Source organism: Scyliorhinus canicula, chromosome 17, assembly GCF_902713615.1.
Source record: "Scyliorhinus canicula chromosome 17, sScyCan1.1, whole genome shotgun sequence".
NCBI lineage: Eukaryota > Metazoa > Chordata > Chondrichthyes > Carcharhiniformes > Scyliorhinidae > Scyliorhinus > Scyliorhinus canicula.
This window is the reverse complement of record NC_052162.1, coordinates 128,604,732-128,621,866: the sequence shown is the minus strand read 5'-3', so window position 1 is coordinate 128,621,866 and position 17,135 is coordinate 128,604,732. Positions and strand designations below refer to the sequence as shown.

The following is a 17,135-nucleotide window of genomic DNA, read 5'->3' as shown; positions in this document are numbered from 1 at the left end:
GAGGGGGGGCGCGGGAGTGCGATATCTCTTCCGAACGCACTCCTCACTCCCCTTCTCTCACCCACACCCCGTTCTCTCTGCGACTGAAAACCAGAATCGGGTGAAGGCTCACCTCTGTCCCGTAGCCCTCAGAGTTGCTTGCCCCGTTAGCTGGCCCGGCGCATGCCAGCGGCTCACGATCTCCCTCTGTCGTCGCACTAGGTACTGGCGAGGCCTAAGGACAGACAAGCAGCCATCAGTACTGTGGTGGTATGATTAGCATAACTGCCTGCCATCGGTGCAGAACACCGGCTTACCATTGGCCCTGGTCGGTCATGTGCCTCTCGACCGGTTGGTTTAGACCAGTCATGTGACGACTCCCCGATTGGTCGAGAGGCTGAGTTAACCCCGCCTCCAGGGCGGGGTATAAATACCCAGTACTTCCGGCGGTCATCCTTCTACTGTAATCGACCGCAGGGCTTAACATCTAGTATATTAAAGCCATACTTTTGTTCAGCAACTCGTCTCGCGTTCAATTGATGGTACATCAAGTACACGCGGTAGAGAGGGCGCACCAACCCAGAGAACGCTCCTTTATCTGCAGCGAAGACACATCACTCAGATCGGGAGGCGGTGACGCGTGGTCATGATTCTGGACTAGTAATCCAGAGCCCCAGGTTAGTCCTCTTGCAAACATAGTAGGAGGAGGGGCGTTGGTAGTCAGGAGCGCGTGACACAGTTAAATTTTAAAAAAAAGAATACAAAAATGTCTTTAACAACATGCTTCACAGCGCCAGGGCCCCAGGTTCTATTCCCCGCTGGGTCACTGTGTGTGCGGAGTCTGTGCGTTCTCCCCGTGTCTGCGTGGGTTTCCTCCGGGTGCTCCGGTCTCCTCCCACAGTCCAGGGATGTGCAGGTTGAGTGGATTGGCCATGCTAAAAAAAGGTTATGTGGGGTTACTGGGCCACGGGGGTAGGTTGGAAGTGTGGGCTTAAATGGGGTGCTCGTTCCAAGGGCCGGTGCAGACTCGATGGGCCGAATGGCCTCCTGCTGCACTGTAAATTCTATGAATCTCTGAATCCGAAATGAAATAAAAATCGCTTATTGTCACGAGTAGGCTTCAAATGAAGTTAGTGTGAAAAGCCCCTAGTCGCCACATTCCGGCGCCTGTTCAGCACCATCCCCCACACCCGGCACACGCCCTCTGTAAACTGACAATAAGCACTAGCAAAGGAATAGAGATATCCTGAGGGAAAGACACATCAGTTTCAAGAAGACTGCTGCGAGGAACACTCACCACCTTAAAAGACGTCTTCAGCCGACACTGCCTTGGGTGAGCGCCATTTCGGAGAATCCTCATCTCCGGAACATTCTGACCGACCGTTAACGACTCGTTGCCCTGCTGATTAACCGGACAAAACATTTATTCCAATTGTGGCCGGATTCCCAAATCTGCCAATCACCCCCAGCCCTGACGTTAACTGGATTTCATTCGGGAAAGAAGTTGGGGCAAGTCGGTATGTTCGAACCTACACCTAGGCACACTGCATCGGCCCATCTCCACCTTCGCTGGCCGAGGTTGGCGAGGCCTCGACTGCAAACTGCCCACCCACACTTTCCGAATTCCTCCCAGGCCCGTTCAAGGTTTCTAGTCTCCTCCAGCCCAACAACCCTCTGCAATCGATGCGCTCCTCAAATTCCACCCTCGCACACATCCAATATTTTCATTTGTCCCAGAGGAACTTTCAGCCTCCCAAAGCCCCCGCCCCAAAGATTCTCCCCAACAGCTTTCCAACCTCCCTTGATGAACACTCTTCTGAAAACCACCAGCTTCGTACGCGGAGAGGGCACCTAAACCCTGTTTAGCAATTCCACCCGAGCAAAGCCCTGGCCATTGTGGGATCTTGTAGGTGATCATCAATTGAATCATAACTGATGGTTTTGCAATATTGTGATAAGACAGCTCAACCACCGAGATACAGCCTGCCCATCAATCCCCCAGAGAGATACAGCCTGCCCATCAATCCCCCAGAGATACAGCCTGCCCATCAATCCCCCAGAGAGAAATACAGCCTGCCCATCAATCCCCCAGAGAGATACAGCCTGCCCATCAATCCCCCAGAGATACAGCCTGCCCATCAATCCCCCAGAGAGAAATACAGCCTGCCCATCAATCCCCCAGAGAGAGATACAGCCTGACCATCAATCCCCCAGAGAGAGATACAGCCTGCCCGTCAATCCCCCAGAGAGAGATACAGCCTGCCCATTAATCCCCCAGAGAGATACAGCCTGCCCATCAATCCCCCAGAGAGAGATACAGCCTGCCCATCAATCCCCCAGAGAGAGATACAGCCTGCCCGTCAATCCCCCAGAGAGAGATACAGCCTGCCCATTAATCCCCCAGAGAGATACAGCCTGCCCATCAATCCCCCAGAGAGAGATGCAGCCTGCCCATCAATTCCCCAGAGAGAGATACAGCCTGCCCATCAATCCCCCAGAGAGAGATACAGCCTGCCCATTAATCCCCAAGAGAGAGATACAGCCTGCCCATCTATCCCCCAGAGAGATACAGCCTGCCCATTAATCCCCCAGAGAGAGATACAGCCTGCCCATCAATCCCCCAGAGAGAGATACAGCCTGCCCATCAATCCCCCAGAGAGATACAGCCTGCCCATCAATCCCCCAGAGAAATACAGCCTGCCCATCAATCCCCCAGAGAGATACAGCCTGCCCATCAATCCCCCAGAGAGAGATACAGCCTGCCCATCAATCCCCCAGAGAGATACAGCCTGCCCATCAATCCCCCAGAGAGAGATACAGCCTGCCCATCAATCCCCCAGAGAGATACAGCCTGCCCATCAATCCCCCAGAGAGATACAGCCTGCCCGTCTATCCCCCAGAGAGATACAGCCTGCCCATCAATCCCCCAGAGAGAGATACAGCCTGCCCATCAATCCCCCAGAGAGATACAGCCTGCCCATCAATCCCCCAGAGAGATACAGCCTGCCCGTCTATCCCCCAGAGAGATACAGCCTGCCCATCAATCCCCCAGAGAGAGATACAGCCTGCCCATCAATCCCCCAGAGAGAGATACAGCCTGCCCATCAATTCCCCAGAGAGAGATACAGCCTGCCCATCAATCCCCCAGAGAGAGATACAGCCTGCCCATCAATTCCCAGAGAGATACAGCCTGCCCATCAATCCCCCAGAGAGAGATACAGCCTGCCCATCAATTCCCCAGAGAGAGATACAGCCTGCCCATCAATCCCCCAGAGAGAGATACAGCCTGCCCCTCAATCCCCCAGAGAGATACAGCCTGCCCATCAATCCCCCAGAGAGAGATACAGCCTGCCCATCAATCCCCCAGAGAGAGATACAGCCTGCCCATCAATCCCCCAGAGAGAGATACAGCCTGCCCACCAATCCCCCAGAGATACAGCCTGCCCATCAATCCCCCAGAGAGAGATACAGCCTGCCCGTCAAACCCCCAGAGAGAGATACAACCTGCCCATCAATCCCCCAGAGATACAGCCTGCCCATCAATCCCCCAGAGATACAGCCTGCCGGTCAATCCCCCAGAGAGATACAGCCTGCCCATCAATCCCCCAGAGAGAGATACAGCCTGCCCGTCAATCCCCCAGAGAGAGATACAGCCTGCCCATCAATCCCCCAGAGAGATACAGCCTGTCCATCAATCCCCCAGAGAGAGATACAGCCTGCCCATCAATCCCCCAGAGAGATACAGCCTGCCCATCAATCCCCCAGAGAGAGATACAGCCTGCCCATCAATCCCCCAGAGAGAGATACAGCCTGCCCATCAATCCCCCAGAGAGAGATACAGCCTGCCCATCAATCCCCCAGAGAGAGATACAGCCTGCCCATCAATCCCCCAGAGAGAGATACAGCCTGCCCATCAATCCCCCAGAGAGAGATACAGCGTGCCCATCAATCCCCCAGAGAGAGATACAGCCTGCCCATCGATCCCCCAGAGAGAGATACAGCCTGCCCATCAATCCCCCAGAGAGAGATACAGCCTGCCCATCAATTCCCCAGAGAGAGATACAGCCTGCCAATCAATCCCCCAGAGAGATACAGCCTGCCCATCAATCCCCCAGAGAGAGACAGCCTGCCCATCAATCCCCCAGAGAGAGATACAGCCTGCCCATCAATCCCCCAGAGAGAGATACAGCCTGCCCATCAATCCCCCAGAGAGAGATACAGCCTGCCCATCAATCCCCCAGAGAGAGATACAGCCTGCCCATCAATCCCCCAGAGAGAGATACAGCCTGTCCATCAATCCCACAGAGAGAGATACAGCCTGTCCATCAATCCCCCAGAGAGAGATACAGCCTGCCCATCAATCCCCCAGAGAGAGATACAGCCTGCCCATCAATCCCCCAGAGAGAGATACAGCCTGCCCATCAATCCCCCAGAGAGATACAGCCTGCCCTTCAATCCCCCAGAGAGATACAGCCTGTCCATCAATCCCCCAGAGAGAGATACAGCCTGCCCGTCAATCCTCAGAGAGAGATACAGCCTGCCCATCAATCCCCCAGAGAGAGATACAGCCTGCCCGTCAATCCCCAGAGAGAGATACAGCCTGCCCATCAATCCCCCAGAGAGAGATACAGCCTGCCCATCAATCCCCCAGAGAGAGATACAGCCTGCCCATCAATCCCCCAGAGAGATACAGCCTGCCCATCAATCCCCCAGAGAGAGATACAGCCTGCCCGTCAATCCCCCAGAGAGATACAGCCTGCCCATCAATCCCCCAGAGAGAGATACAGCCTGCCCGTCAATCCCCAGAGAGAGATACAGCCTGCCCATCAATCCCCCAGAGAGAGATACAGCCTGCCCGTCAATCCCCAGAGAGAGATACAGCCTGCCCATCAATCCCCCAGAGAGAGATACAGCCTGCCCATCAATCCCCAGAGAGAGATACAGCCTGCCCATCAATCCCCCAGAGAGATACAGCCTGCCCATCAATCCCCCAGAGAGAGATACAGCCTGCCCATCAATCCCCCAGAGAGATACAGCCTGCCCATCAATCCCCCAGAGAGATACAGACTGCCCGTCAATCCCCCAGAGAGAGATACAGCCTGCCCATCAATCCCCCAGAGAGATACAGCCTGCCCGCCAATCCCCCAGAGAGAGATACAGCCTGCCCATCAATCCCCCAGAGAGAGATACAGCCTGCCCGTCAATCCCCCAGAGAGATACAGCCTGCCCGTCAATCCCCCAGAGAGAGATACAGCCTGCCCATCAATCCCCCAGAGAGAGATACAGCCTGCCCATCAATCCCCCAGAGAGAGATACAGCCTGCCCATCAATCCCCCAGAGAGAGATACAGCCTGCCCATCAATCCCCCAGAGAGAGAGATACAGCCTGCCCATCAATCCCCCAGAGAGAGAGATACAGCCTGCCCATCAATCCCCCAGAGAGAGATACAGCCTGCCCATCAATCCCCCAGAGAGAGATACAGCCTGCCCATCAATCCCCCAGAGAGAGATACAGCCTGCCCATCAATCCCCAGAGAGAGATACAGCCTGCCCATCAATCCCCCAGAGAGAGATACAGCCTGCCCATCAATCCCCCAAAGTGAGATACAGCCTGCCCATCAATCCCCCAGAGAGAGATACAGCCTGCCCATCAATCCCCCAGAGAGATACAGCCTGCCCATCAATCCCCCAGAGAGAGATACAGCCTGCCCGTCTATCCCCAGAGAGAGATACAGCCTGCCCATCAATCCCCCAGAGAGAGATACAGCCTGCCCATCAATCCCCCAGAGAAGAGATACAGCCTGCCCATCAATCCCCAGAGAGATACAGCCTGCCCATCAATCCCCCAGAGAGATACAGCCTGCCCATCAATCCCCCAGAGAGAGATACAGCCTGCCCATCAATCCCCCAGAGAGATACAGCCTGCCCATCAATCCCCCAGAGAGAGATACAGCCTGCCCATCAATCCCCCAGAGAGATACAGCCTGCCCATCAATCCCCCAGAGAGATACAGCCTGCCCATCAATCCCCCAGAGAGAGAGTATACAGCCTGCCCGTCAATCCCCCAGAGAGAGATACAGCCTGCCCGTCAATCCCCCAGAGAGAGATACAGCCTGCCCATCAATCCCCCAGAGAGAGATACAGCCTGCCCATCAATCCCCCAGAGAGATACAGCCTGCCCATCAATCCCCCAGAGAGAGATACAGCCTGCCCATCAATCCCCCGGAGAGAGATACAGCCTGCCCATCAATCCCCCAGAGAGATACAGCCTGCCCATCAATCCCCCAGAGAGAGATACAGCCTGCCCTATCAATCCCCCAGAGAGAGATACAGCCTGCCCATCAATCCCCCAGAGAGAGATACAGCCTGCCCATCAATCCCCCAGAGAGATACAGCCTGCCCATCAATCCCCCAGAGAGAGATACAGCCTGCCCGTCAATCCCCCAGAGAGATACAGCCTGCCCGTCAATCCCCCAGAGAGAGATACAGCCTGCCCGTCAATCCCCCAGAGAGAGATACAGCCTGCCCATCAATCCCCCAGAGAGATACAGCCTGCCCGTCAATCCCCCAGAGAGAGATACAGCCTGCCCATCAATCCCCCAGAGAGAGATACAGCCTGCCCATCAATCCCCCAGAGAGAGATACAGCCTGCCCGTCAATCCCCAGAGAGATACAGCCTGCCCGTCATCCCCCAGAGAGAGATACAGCCTGCCCATCAATCCCCCAGAGAGAGATACAGCCTGCCCATCAATCCCCCAGAGAGAGATACAGCCTGCCCATCAATCCCCCAAGAGAGATACAGCCTGCCCATCAATCCCCCAGAGAGGATACAGCCTGCCCATCAATCCCCCAGAGAGAGATACAGCCTGCCATCAATCCCCCAGAGAGAGATACAGCCTGCCCATCAATCCCCCAGAGAGATACAGCCTGCCCATCAATCCCCCAGAGAGAAGATACAGCCTGCCCATCAATCCCCCAGAGAGAGATACAGCCTGCCCTCAATCCCCCAGAGAGAGATACAGCCTGCCCGTCAATCCCCAGAGAGAGATACAGCCTGCCCATCAATCCCCCAGAGAGAGATACAGCCTGCCCATCAATCCCCCAGAGAGATACAGCCTGCCCATCAATCCCCCAGAGAGAGATACAGCCTGCCCATCAATCCCCCAGAGAGATACAGCCTGCCCATCAATCCCCCAGAGAGAGATACAGCCTGCCCATCAATCCCCCAGAGAGATACAGCCTGCCCATCAATCCCCCAGAGAGAGATACAGCCTGCCCTCAATCCCCCAGAGAGATACAGCCTGCCCATCAATCCCCCAGAGAGATACAGCCTGCCCGTCAATCCCCCAGAGAGAGATACAGCCTGCCCATCAATCCCCCAGAGAGATACAGCCTGCCCGTCAATCCCCCAGAGAGAGATACAGCCTGCCCATCAATCCCCCAGAGAGAGATACAGCCTGCCCATCAATCCCCCAGAGAGAGATACAGCCTGCCCGTCAATCCCCCAGAGAGAGATACAGCCTGCCCGTCAATCCCCCAGAGAGAGATACAGCCTGCCCAGTCAATCCCCCAGAGAGAGATACAGCCTGCCCATCAATCCCCCAGAGAGAGATACAGCCTGCCCATCAATCCCCCAGAGAGAGAGATACAGCCTGCCCATCAATCCCCCAGAGAGAGATACAGCCTGCCCATCAATCCCCCAGAGAGAGATACAGCCTGCCCATCAATCCCCCAGAGAGAGATACAGCCTGCCCATCAATCCCCCAGAGAGAGATACAGCCTGCCCATCAATCCCCCAGAGAGAGATACAGCCTGCCCATCAATCCCCCAGAGAGAGATACAGCCTGCCCATCAATCCCCCAGAAAGATACAGCCTGCCCATCAATCCCCCAGAGAGAGATACAGCCTGCCCATCAATCCCCCAGAGAGAGATACAGCCTGCCCATCAATCCCCCAGAGAGATACAGCCTGCCCATCAATCCCCAGAGAGATACAGCCTGCCCGTCAATCCCCCAGAGAGAGATACAGCCTGCCCATCAATCCCCCAGAGAGATACAGCCTGCCCATCAATCCCCCAGAGAGAGATACAGCCTGCCCATCAATCCCCCAGAGAGATACAGCCTGCCCATCAATCCCCCCAGAGAGATACAGCCTGCCCATCAATCCCCCAGAGAGAGAGATACAGCCTGCCCGTCAATCCCCCAGAGAGAGATACAGCCTGCCCGTCAATCCCCCAGAGAGAGATACAGCCTGCCCATCAATCCCCCAGAGAGAGATACAGCCTGCCCTTCAATCCCCCAGAGAGATACAGCCTGCCCATCAATCCCCCAGAGAGAGATACAGCCTGCCCATCAATCCCCCAGAGAGAGATACAGCCTGCCCATCAATCCCCCAGAGAGATACAGCCTGCCCATCAATCCCCCAGAGAGAGATACAGCCTGCCCATCAATCCCCCAGAGAGAGATACAGCCTGCCCATCAATCCCCCAGAGAGAGATACAGCCTGCCCATCAATCCCCCAGAGAGAGATACAGCCTGCCCATCAATCCCCCAGAGAGAGATACAGCCTGCCCATCAATCCCCCAGAAAGATACAGCCTGCCCGTCAATCCCCCAGAGAGAGATACAGCCTGCCCATCAATCCCCCAGAGAGAGATACAGCCTGCCCATCAATCCCCCAGAGAGATACAGCCTGCCCGTCAATCCCCAGAGAGAGATACAGCCTGCCCATCAATCCCCCAGAGAGAGATACAGCCTGCCCATCAATCCTCCAGAGAGATACAGCCTGCCCGTCAATCCCCCAGAGAGAGATACAGCCTGCCCGTCAATCCCCCAGAGAGAGATACAGCCTGCCCATCAATCCCCCAGAGAGAATACAGCCTGCCCATCAATCCCCCAGAGAGAGATACAGCCTGCCCATCAATCCCCCAGAGAGAGATACAGCCTGCCCGTCAATCCCCCAGAGAGAGATACAGCCTGCCCATCAATCCCCCAGAGAGATACAGCCTGCCCATCAATCCCCCAGAGAGATACAGCCTGCCCGTCAATCCCCCAGAGAGAGATACAGCCTGCCCGTCAATCCCCCAGAGAGAGATACAGCCTGCCCATCAATCCCCCAGAGAGATACAGCCTGCCCGTCAATCCCCCAGAGAGAGATACAGCCTGCCCGTCAATCCCCCAGAGAGAGATACAGCCTGCCCATCAATCCCCCAGAGAGATACAGCCTGCCCATCAATCCCCCAGAGAGAGATACAGCCTGCCCATCAATCCCCCAGAGAGAGATTACAGCCTGCCCGTCAATCCCCCAGAGAGAGATACAGCCTGCCCATCAATCCCCCAGAGAGATACAGCCTGCCCGTCAATCCCCCAGAGAGAGATACAGCCTGCCCATCAATCCCCCAGAGAGAGATACAGCCTGCCCATCAATCCCCCAGAGAGATACAGCCTGCCCATCAATCCCCCAGAGAGAGATACAGCCAGCCCATCAATCCCCCAGAGAGATACAGCTTGCCCGTCAATCCCCCAGACAGATACAGCCTGCCCGTCAATCCCCAGAGAGAGATACAGCCTGCCCATCAATCCCCCAGAGAGATACAGCCTGCCCGTCAATCCCCAGAGAGAGATACAGCCTGCCCATCAATCCTCATCGCAAGATGCACATTCGAGGCAACGTATTTAACATAATAAATTCATATACACAAGCAAGATGAATTGATTGGCCTCCGACAGAGCAACCACAAATTTAATCCCTCTGCCCCACTCTCTCCCCATTACCCGGTGTCAATTCCAAACTAATCCCACTGCTCCATACTCTCTCCATAATCTTGTATCAATCCCAACAATTCCTATTGACCCTCTCCTGTAGCCCTGTTTCAGCCCAATCTAATCCCTCTGCCCTGCACTCGCCCCATAGTGCTCCATCAGTCCCAAACTAATCCCACTCTCCCCATAGCTCCGTATCAATCCCAAACTAATCCCACTGCCCCTCGCTCCCCCGTAACCCTGTACCGCCACCCCACGCTCCAGACAGCTGTGCCTCTGCCCGTGAATCGAGTAACAATTTCTTGGCAAATTGAACATCCCGTAACTCAGTCGCGCACAGCGGCGAATCACTCCACATTCCAGCCACCCCACCCGTCGGATATCATGCCACGCTTCAGAGACGCCCTTCCCACCATTTTAAAATTGATGCCTCCCCCACCCCCACCCACCCCCCCTCCCCCCACCCACCCACCCCTCCACACACACTGCAAAACCAGAGAAACACCACCCCACCCATTCAAACCCTTTAGAAACCTTTGGAATTTACAGAGACTGAACTGAATGTCTCGATTCCTTCTCTGCCTTAAGCTCACACAGGGTGTCAGTCCTGTCCTCGGGGGGTTTGTTTCCGCACTGCTCACTCACACATCCTGGTTTGCCCTATCAGGGGCAGTTGGAGTTGCTTCGCCCCCACCTCGAGCCGCAGCCTAACCGGCGGGGTGTTCGAATCCCACCATCACCTTCCCCTTTTAAGCCCTGGTGCGGCCGATTCTCCGCGCCCCACTGACGCTAATCCAGCTCCCTGGCACCGTCACAGAGTGCCAGTAAGCACCTCCCAGTCCGTGCTCCGGCTCCTTCCCCCTCCCCCTCCCCACACACAACCCCAGTCACCCAGAGAATAGGCGAGTGGGTAAGGGACAGGAGGGGGTTGGGGGGAGTGACAGTCAGCCCACAAAAGCAGAAGAACAAGCAGGTTAAAGGACGACCTTACCCTCCTCCCCCCAGTGCCTTCCATAGTCAGCCGACACTGTTCTCCTCTTCCCACACCCCCTGCCCCCCCCCCCCCCCCCCCTTTCCCAAGCCAGGCTGTGTCAGTACACAGCTGTGTCAGAGTTAAATATAGGATCACTTGCTAATTGGGAGATCGCCACTGCAAGCTATCACCATCTGATAGTCAGTAGACGTCAGATGTATTTATAGAGGCAACGCGCACTAATCCCAGCCCACCCCGCATCCTGACTTCACACTACTGGGAGAAGGGCAAGTGATGAGGAAAAAACGGAGCACAGTGGTAACTCTACCCTGCACTTTGTCGCCATCAAACACTCCCAGGACAGGGACAGCACGGGGTTAGATACAGAGTAAAGCTCCCTCTACACTGTCCCCATCAAACACTCCCAGGACAGGTACAGCACGGGGTTAGATACAGAGTAAAGCTCCCTCTACACTGTCCCCATCAAACACTCCCAGGACAGGTACAGCACGGGGTTAGATACAGAGTAAAGCTCCCTCTACACTGTCCCCATCAAACACTCCCAGGACAGGTACAGCACGGGGTTAGATACAGAGTAAAGCTCCCTCTACACTCTCCCCATCAAACACTCCCAGGACAGGTACAGCACGGGGTTAGATACAGAGTAAAGCTCCCTCTACACTGTCCCCATCAAACACTCCCAGGACAGGTACAGCACGGGGTTAGAGACAGAGTAAAGCTCCCTCTACACTGTCCCCATCAAACACTCCCAGGACAGGTACAGCAGTGTTAGATACAGAGTAAAGCTCCCTCTACACTGTCCCCATCAAACACTCCCAGGACAGGTACAGCAGTGTTAGATACAGAGTAAAGCTCCCCCTACACTGTCCCCATCAAACACTCCCAGGACAGGTACAGCACGGGGTTAGATACAGAGTAAAGCTCCCTCTACACTGCCCCCATCAAACACTCCCAGGACAGGTACAGCACGGGGTTAGATACAGAGTAAAGCTCCCTCTACACTGTCCCCATCAAACAGTCCCAGGACAGGGACAGCACGGGGTTAGATACAGAGTAAAGCTCCCTCTATACTGTCCCCATCAAACACTCCCAGGACAGGTACAGCACGGGGTTAGATACAGAGTAAAGCTCCCTCTACACTGTCCCCATCAAACACTCCCAGGACAGGTACAGCACGGTGTTAGAAACAGAGTAAAGCTCCTCTACACTGTCCCCATCAAACACTCCCAGGACAGGTACAGCACGGGGTTAGATACAGAGTAAAGCTCCCTCTATACTGTCCCCATCAAACACTCCCAGGACAGGTACAGCATGGTATTAGATACCGAGTAAAGCTCCCTCTACACTGTCCCCATCAAACACTCCCAGGACAGGTACAGCACGGGGTGAGATACAGAGTAAAGCTCCCTCTACACTGTCCCCCATCAAACACTCCCAGGACAGGTACAGCACGGGATTAGATACAGAGTAAAGCTCCCTCTACACTGACCCCCATCAAACACTCCCAGGACAGGTACAGTACGGGGTTCGATACAGAGTAAAGCTCCCTCTACACTGTCCCCCATCAAACACTCCCAGGACAGGTACAGCACGGGATTAGATACAGAGTAAAGCTCCCTCTACACTGTCCCCATCAAACATCCCAGGACAGGTACAGCATGGGATTAGATACAGAGTAAAGCTCCCTCTACACTGTCCCCATCAAACACTCCCAGGACAGGTACAGCACGGGGTTAGATACAGAGTAAAGCTCCCTCTACACTGTCCCCATCAAACACTCCCAGGACAGGGACAGCACGGGGTTAGATACAGAGTAAAGCTCCCTCTACACTGTCCCCATCAAACACTCCCAGGACAGGTACAGCACGGGGTTAGATACAGAGTAAAGCTCCCGCTACACTGTCCCCATCAAACACTCCCAGGACAGGTACAGCACGGGGTTAGATACAGAGTAAAGCCCCCTCTACACTGCCCCCATCAAACACACCCAGGACAGGTACACCTTGGGGTTAGATACAGAGTAAAGCCCCCTCTACACTGCCCCCATCAAACACACCCAGGACAGGTACAGCACAGGGTTAGATACAGAGTAAAGCTCCCTCTACACTGTCCCCATCAAACACTCCCAGGACAGGGACAGCAGTGTTAGATACAGAGTAAAGCTCCCTCTACACTGTCCCCATCAAACACTCGCAGGACAGGGACAGCAGTGTTAGATACAGAGTATTGCTTTTCTACTTTGCACACAAGACAGACAATGCACAAAATCTGAACAGCGCAGAGGGACTGGAATTGACCCAATTCCACCTCCCGATTGGGAGTGGGGGGGATCTCCATTTGACCCCAGCTCCCACGGTGTTAAAGATGCAATGTGTGGTCACTGAAGAATAGCTTTGTGGTGAGTCTTCACCTCCACCCCCCCCCCCCCCCCCCCCCCCCCGACCCCCCGTGTCTATTGTGCTCAGCCCGTGTGCCTGCCTCTTGGGTGCTAGAGGCTCCGCCCTGGAATCCCCAGCCCCCACCCCAGGTGGCCATGTGAAGGACCTGCTCATGATTCATTTCAACAACCCTGCAATGTCCCTTCCCCAAAACATGGCAATGGCAACCTTTGAGAGATTCCTGGTTGGCCGTCTGTGATGGGAAGACCATTGGACCAGACTCTGCGATCATGTTCCGCAGCTGCATAAAAAAAAAGAGGCGGTTGCTATTCTAACTCTTCGACTCCCGGAGCAATGTGTACCTATCCCAGCACCATTGGCGTCCCCCATGTCCTTGACACAATTAACAAAATTTGAAATATATGGCGCTAGTCTCAGTAATGATTACCGTGACAACTCTCATCGATTGTCATTGGGGGAAAAAAAACCATCTGGTTTACTAATGTCCCCCTTTAGGGAAGGGGAAATCTGCCGGTCCTACCCGGTATGGGCAACACCCGACTCCAGCAACCCCCCCCACCCACCCCCGCCACGGTTGGCCCCACCCATTGAAATGGCCAAACGAGCCACGCATGTTTGGAGTTGGCAGGGTGGGGCCAGCTACCATTCTACCTTCCCCCCACCCACACGCCCGCTGTCCCACGCCCCAATCCAGCTCCGTCCACTGTCCCCCCCCCCCCCCCCAAACCCACTCTCCCTCGTCCCAGAAAAGGGCCCATCGGTGCAGGTTAAGGATTTGGCGCACTTACCCGGGCACTCGGTTCTGCCGGAGGCAGGCTCTGTTCCAGCTGGGAGTGATACTCAGTGACCAGCCGGCGGCAGCCCCGCAGGTTCTCAATGGGTTCCCAAGTGTTAGCTTTGGGGCTGTAGCCCTTCCATTTCAGCAGGTACTCCACGCCCCCCTCCATGTAGCGGGAATTCAGGATGGTCTCCACCTGCAGGACAGACACACGGAATGGGTAGGTGGGAGAGGGAATAGATGAGAACACAACAGAGGGTTAAAAACACATTTGAGGTATTGCCATCGTCAGTGCCACTCACCAAGCCTCGGCCTATGTTGGGTTCAGTACATCCTCAGTTAGTAGCAAACGGGTCTCAAAAGGGACACCCAAAGGGGCAAGTGTCTCCCAGACGGAGGTTTTCTCCTTAAAATGGATTTTCACGAGATCTGAGCATCACTGGCCAGACTCTTGAACCTCCTGCAGTCTGTGTGTGTGTGTGTGTGTGTGTGTGTATGTGGGGCGAAGGTATCATCCACGGTGCCCCGTTAGGGAGGGCTTTCCAGGATTTTGACCCAGCGACAGTGAAGGTACGCCCAATTATCATTCTACAAAGCACAGCAAGAGCGTGATGGATACTCCCCACTCACTTGGGCGAGTGCGTCTTCAAGAAGCTCGTCACCATCCAGGACAAAGCAGCTCCGCTTTGATCGGCACCCCATCCACAAACATTCACTCCCTCCACCACCGACGCACAGTGACAGCAGTGTGTGTACCATCTACACGATGCACCGCAGCGACTCACCAAGGCTCCTTCGACAGCACCTTCCAAACCCACCACCTCTACCATCTAGAAGGACAAGGGGGCAGCAGACACATGGGGAACTCCACCACCTGCAAGTTCCCCCCCTCCGAGCCCCACACTCACCATCCTGACTGGGAAATATATCGGCCGTTCCTTCACTGTCGCTGGATCACAATCCTGGACCTCTCTCTAGTATATTAATAATTCACAGCTCCAGCTGTCGTAGTGATATAACCTCCTTACTCAATTATTGAGTAGCAGTATATCAATCCAATACAATGTTGGGCACTGATATTTAGAATTGCTAAAGACCATTTTATCATGGGGACGGTTCATAGCCATGTTTGAGGAATTGTTCGTCATGGGCGAGGGGGTGAAAGAGGCAAAAACTTCCACAAACTGGGAACTGTCAGACATGGAGAATGTATTTCAATTTGTTTTTCTTTGTTTGTTTTGTGGGGTGGGGAGGGGGGGGGGGTTTGTAGTTGGTTTCCTCCCCTCTTATTTTCTCTTTTTCTTCCCCTACTCCTATTTCCATTCTCTCTCAGTGGATCCGGGGGGGGGGGGGGGGGGGGGGGGGGGGGGGGGGGGGGGGGTCGCGAGAGAAGTTTTGTTTTCTGAATAGGGGGGTCCCCCCTTTGACTTGCCGCTCACCAAGTGGTCGCCACTGGTCCATGGTGGGGGGGGGGTCTCTCTCTCTCCTGGTCACTGGCTCCACCCCCCTCATGCTTTCGTCTCCAGCTCCGCGCTGGGAGGGGTTCGCCGCTCCTCTTCTGCCGCCACACTCTCCGGCTGTGGTCGGGCAAGTTCGCGCTCTTAGGCACACGTTCCGTAGAGTAACGGGACGCAACACAGGAGCCCCTCGACCGCTCACTTTTCCCTCCTCTCTCCCCCCCCCCCCCCCCCCCCCGCCGGAAGTCGAATCTTTTGTTTTCTTTATACTTTTGAATATGTTTGTAATAAAATATATATTTTAAAAACTTAAATTATTTGGAACAATGTGCTTTAAATGCCAGTGAAACCATTCCAATCTGATGGCTTAAAGGTTACAATAATGAGCCGATCATCAAGATTTAAAAGGGGAGCAGGCGCTAGGAATAGTAGTAATAGGAGAGGAATAGTAGTAATAGGAGAGGAATAGTAGTAATAGGAGAGGAATAGTAGTAATAAGATTTTAGAACATCAATAACTTATCATTTGTCAACAAAGGTTGGTGTTACCAGTTACAGCGCTAACCAAGACTAATTTGCTTGCTATCCAGGCAACCACTTTCAGCATCATTTACACAAACTAGCCTAGTTAGCAAGTTTGTAAAACTGCAAACATCATTGACTCTCAGTAAGAAAACATCACAGACCAAGGCAAGCTGATTACCCAGGCAATACCTGTAAAAAAAATCCCCTAGTCGCCACAATCCAGCACCTGTTCGGGTACACGGAGGGAGAATTCAGAATGTCCAATTCACCTAACAGCACGTCTTTCGAAACTTGTGGGAGGAAACCGGAGCACCTGGAGGAAACCCACGCAGACACGGGGAGAACGTGCAGACTCCACACAGACAGTGACCCAGCGGGGAATCGAACCTGGGGCTGTGAAGCAACTGTGCTAACCACTGTGCTATTGCGCCACAAGGGATTAACCCAACGGTTAATGTCACTAATTAGCAGCACCAACCTGCAAACAACAACGGTTAAAAATCGCTGGTTTGTCACACCAACCAGCAAACTAAGGGCCATCACTGGTTAGCAGCACCAACCAGCAAACAAAACCTGTGATTAGTTTGAAGTGCCAACCAGCCAACTACGGTTATCACTAGTTAGAGCATCAACCTCAAAGTAAAGTTTTCCCTAGTTAGCAGCACCAACCAGCAAACCAAGATTAACCATCACTTACTTACCTGCACGAAACCAGAGGCCAGTTTGATGGAAATCCCTCACACCACCACTTCAAACTGACATTGAACTTACCCCAGTTACCCAAGTCGACGAGGTTTCACCAGCCACGGTTTAGCATGTGGTCAAAATATAAGCCATAGAAAGTTAAGGAGGTTGAGAGGTGAAAGAAAAGTTAGTGGACTGCTGCGGGTTTAACTAGTGGTTTTGGTTGGGGGGGGGGGGGGGGGGCTGCTCGGCGTGTTTGTGTACATAAGGCAGGTGGTTTCATGGGTGTCTTTACCTCGTACTCGGGTCCAGGCGCCGAGTGCTCGCTGCGGGATATCGAGCGCCTCCGGCTCCGCGCACCCCGCGGGTTGCGGCGGACATTCAGCAGTTGGCTGCTGACCATTAGGTGACGGCTGCGGCCCTTGCGCATTTTATTTTATTTTATATATCTCCCCCTCTCACTGGTAGATCCTACCGACGCGGAGCGACTCTGTCTCCACCACCACTACAGTCAGTACCGGTACTGACTGCGCAGCGCCGCACGCTCCCCCACCGCCCTTT

At 54.5% G+C, this 17,135-nt stretch overlaps 1 protein-coding gene across 6 annotated transcripts in view; it reads right to left on the bottom strand.

Moving 5' to 3' along the window:
* The window catches only part of LOC119952337 (heterochromatin protein 1-like), a 41,810-nt gene extending 24,675 nt beyond the window's left edge, over positions 1-17,135 (bottom strand). The window contains exons 1-4 of one of the 6 annotated variants that reach the window (XM_038776017.1): positions 16,870-17,135; positions 13,920-14,105; positions 1,277-1,378; positions 113-214 (exon numbers count right to left, since the gene is read on the bottom strand). In XM_038776017.1, the coding sequence (XP_038631945.1) occupies positions 113-214; positions 1,277-1,378; positions 13,920-14,105; positions 16,870-17,004 (525 nt within the window). In that variant the 5' untranslated portion in view covers positions 17,005-17,135. Of the gene's footprint in view, positions 1-112; positions 215-1,276; positions 1,382-10,383; positions 10,671-10,729; positions 10,793-13,919; positions 14,106-16,869 lie in introns of those variants that run through there. The other 5 variants (XM_038776015.1, XM_038776021.1, XM_038776018.1 and 2 more) reach the window with 5 other exon arrangements.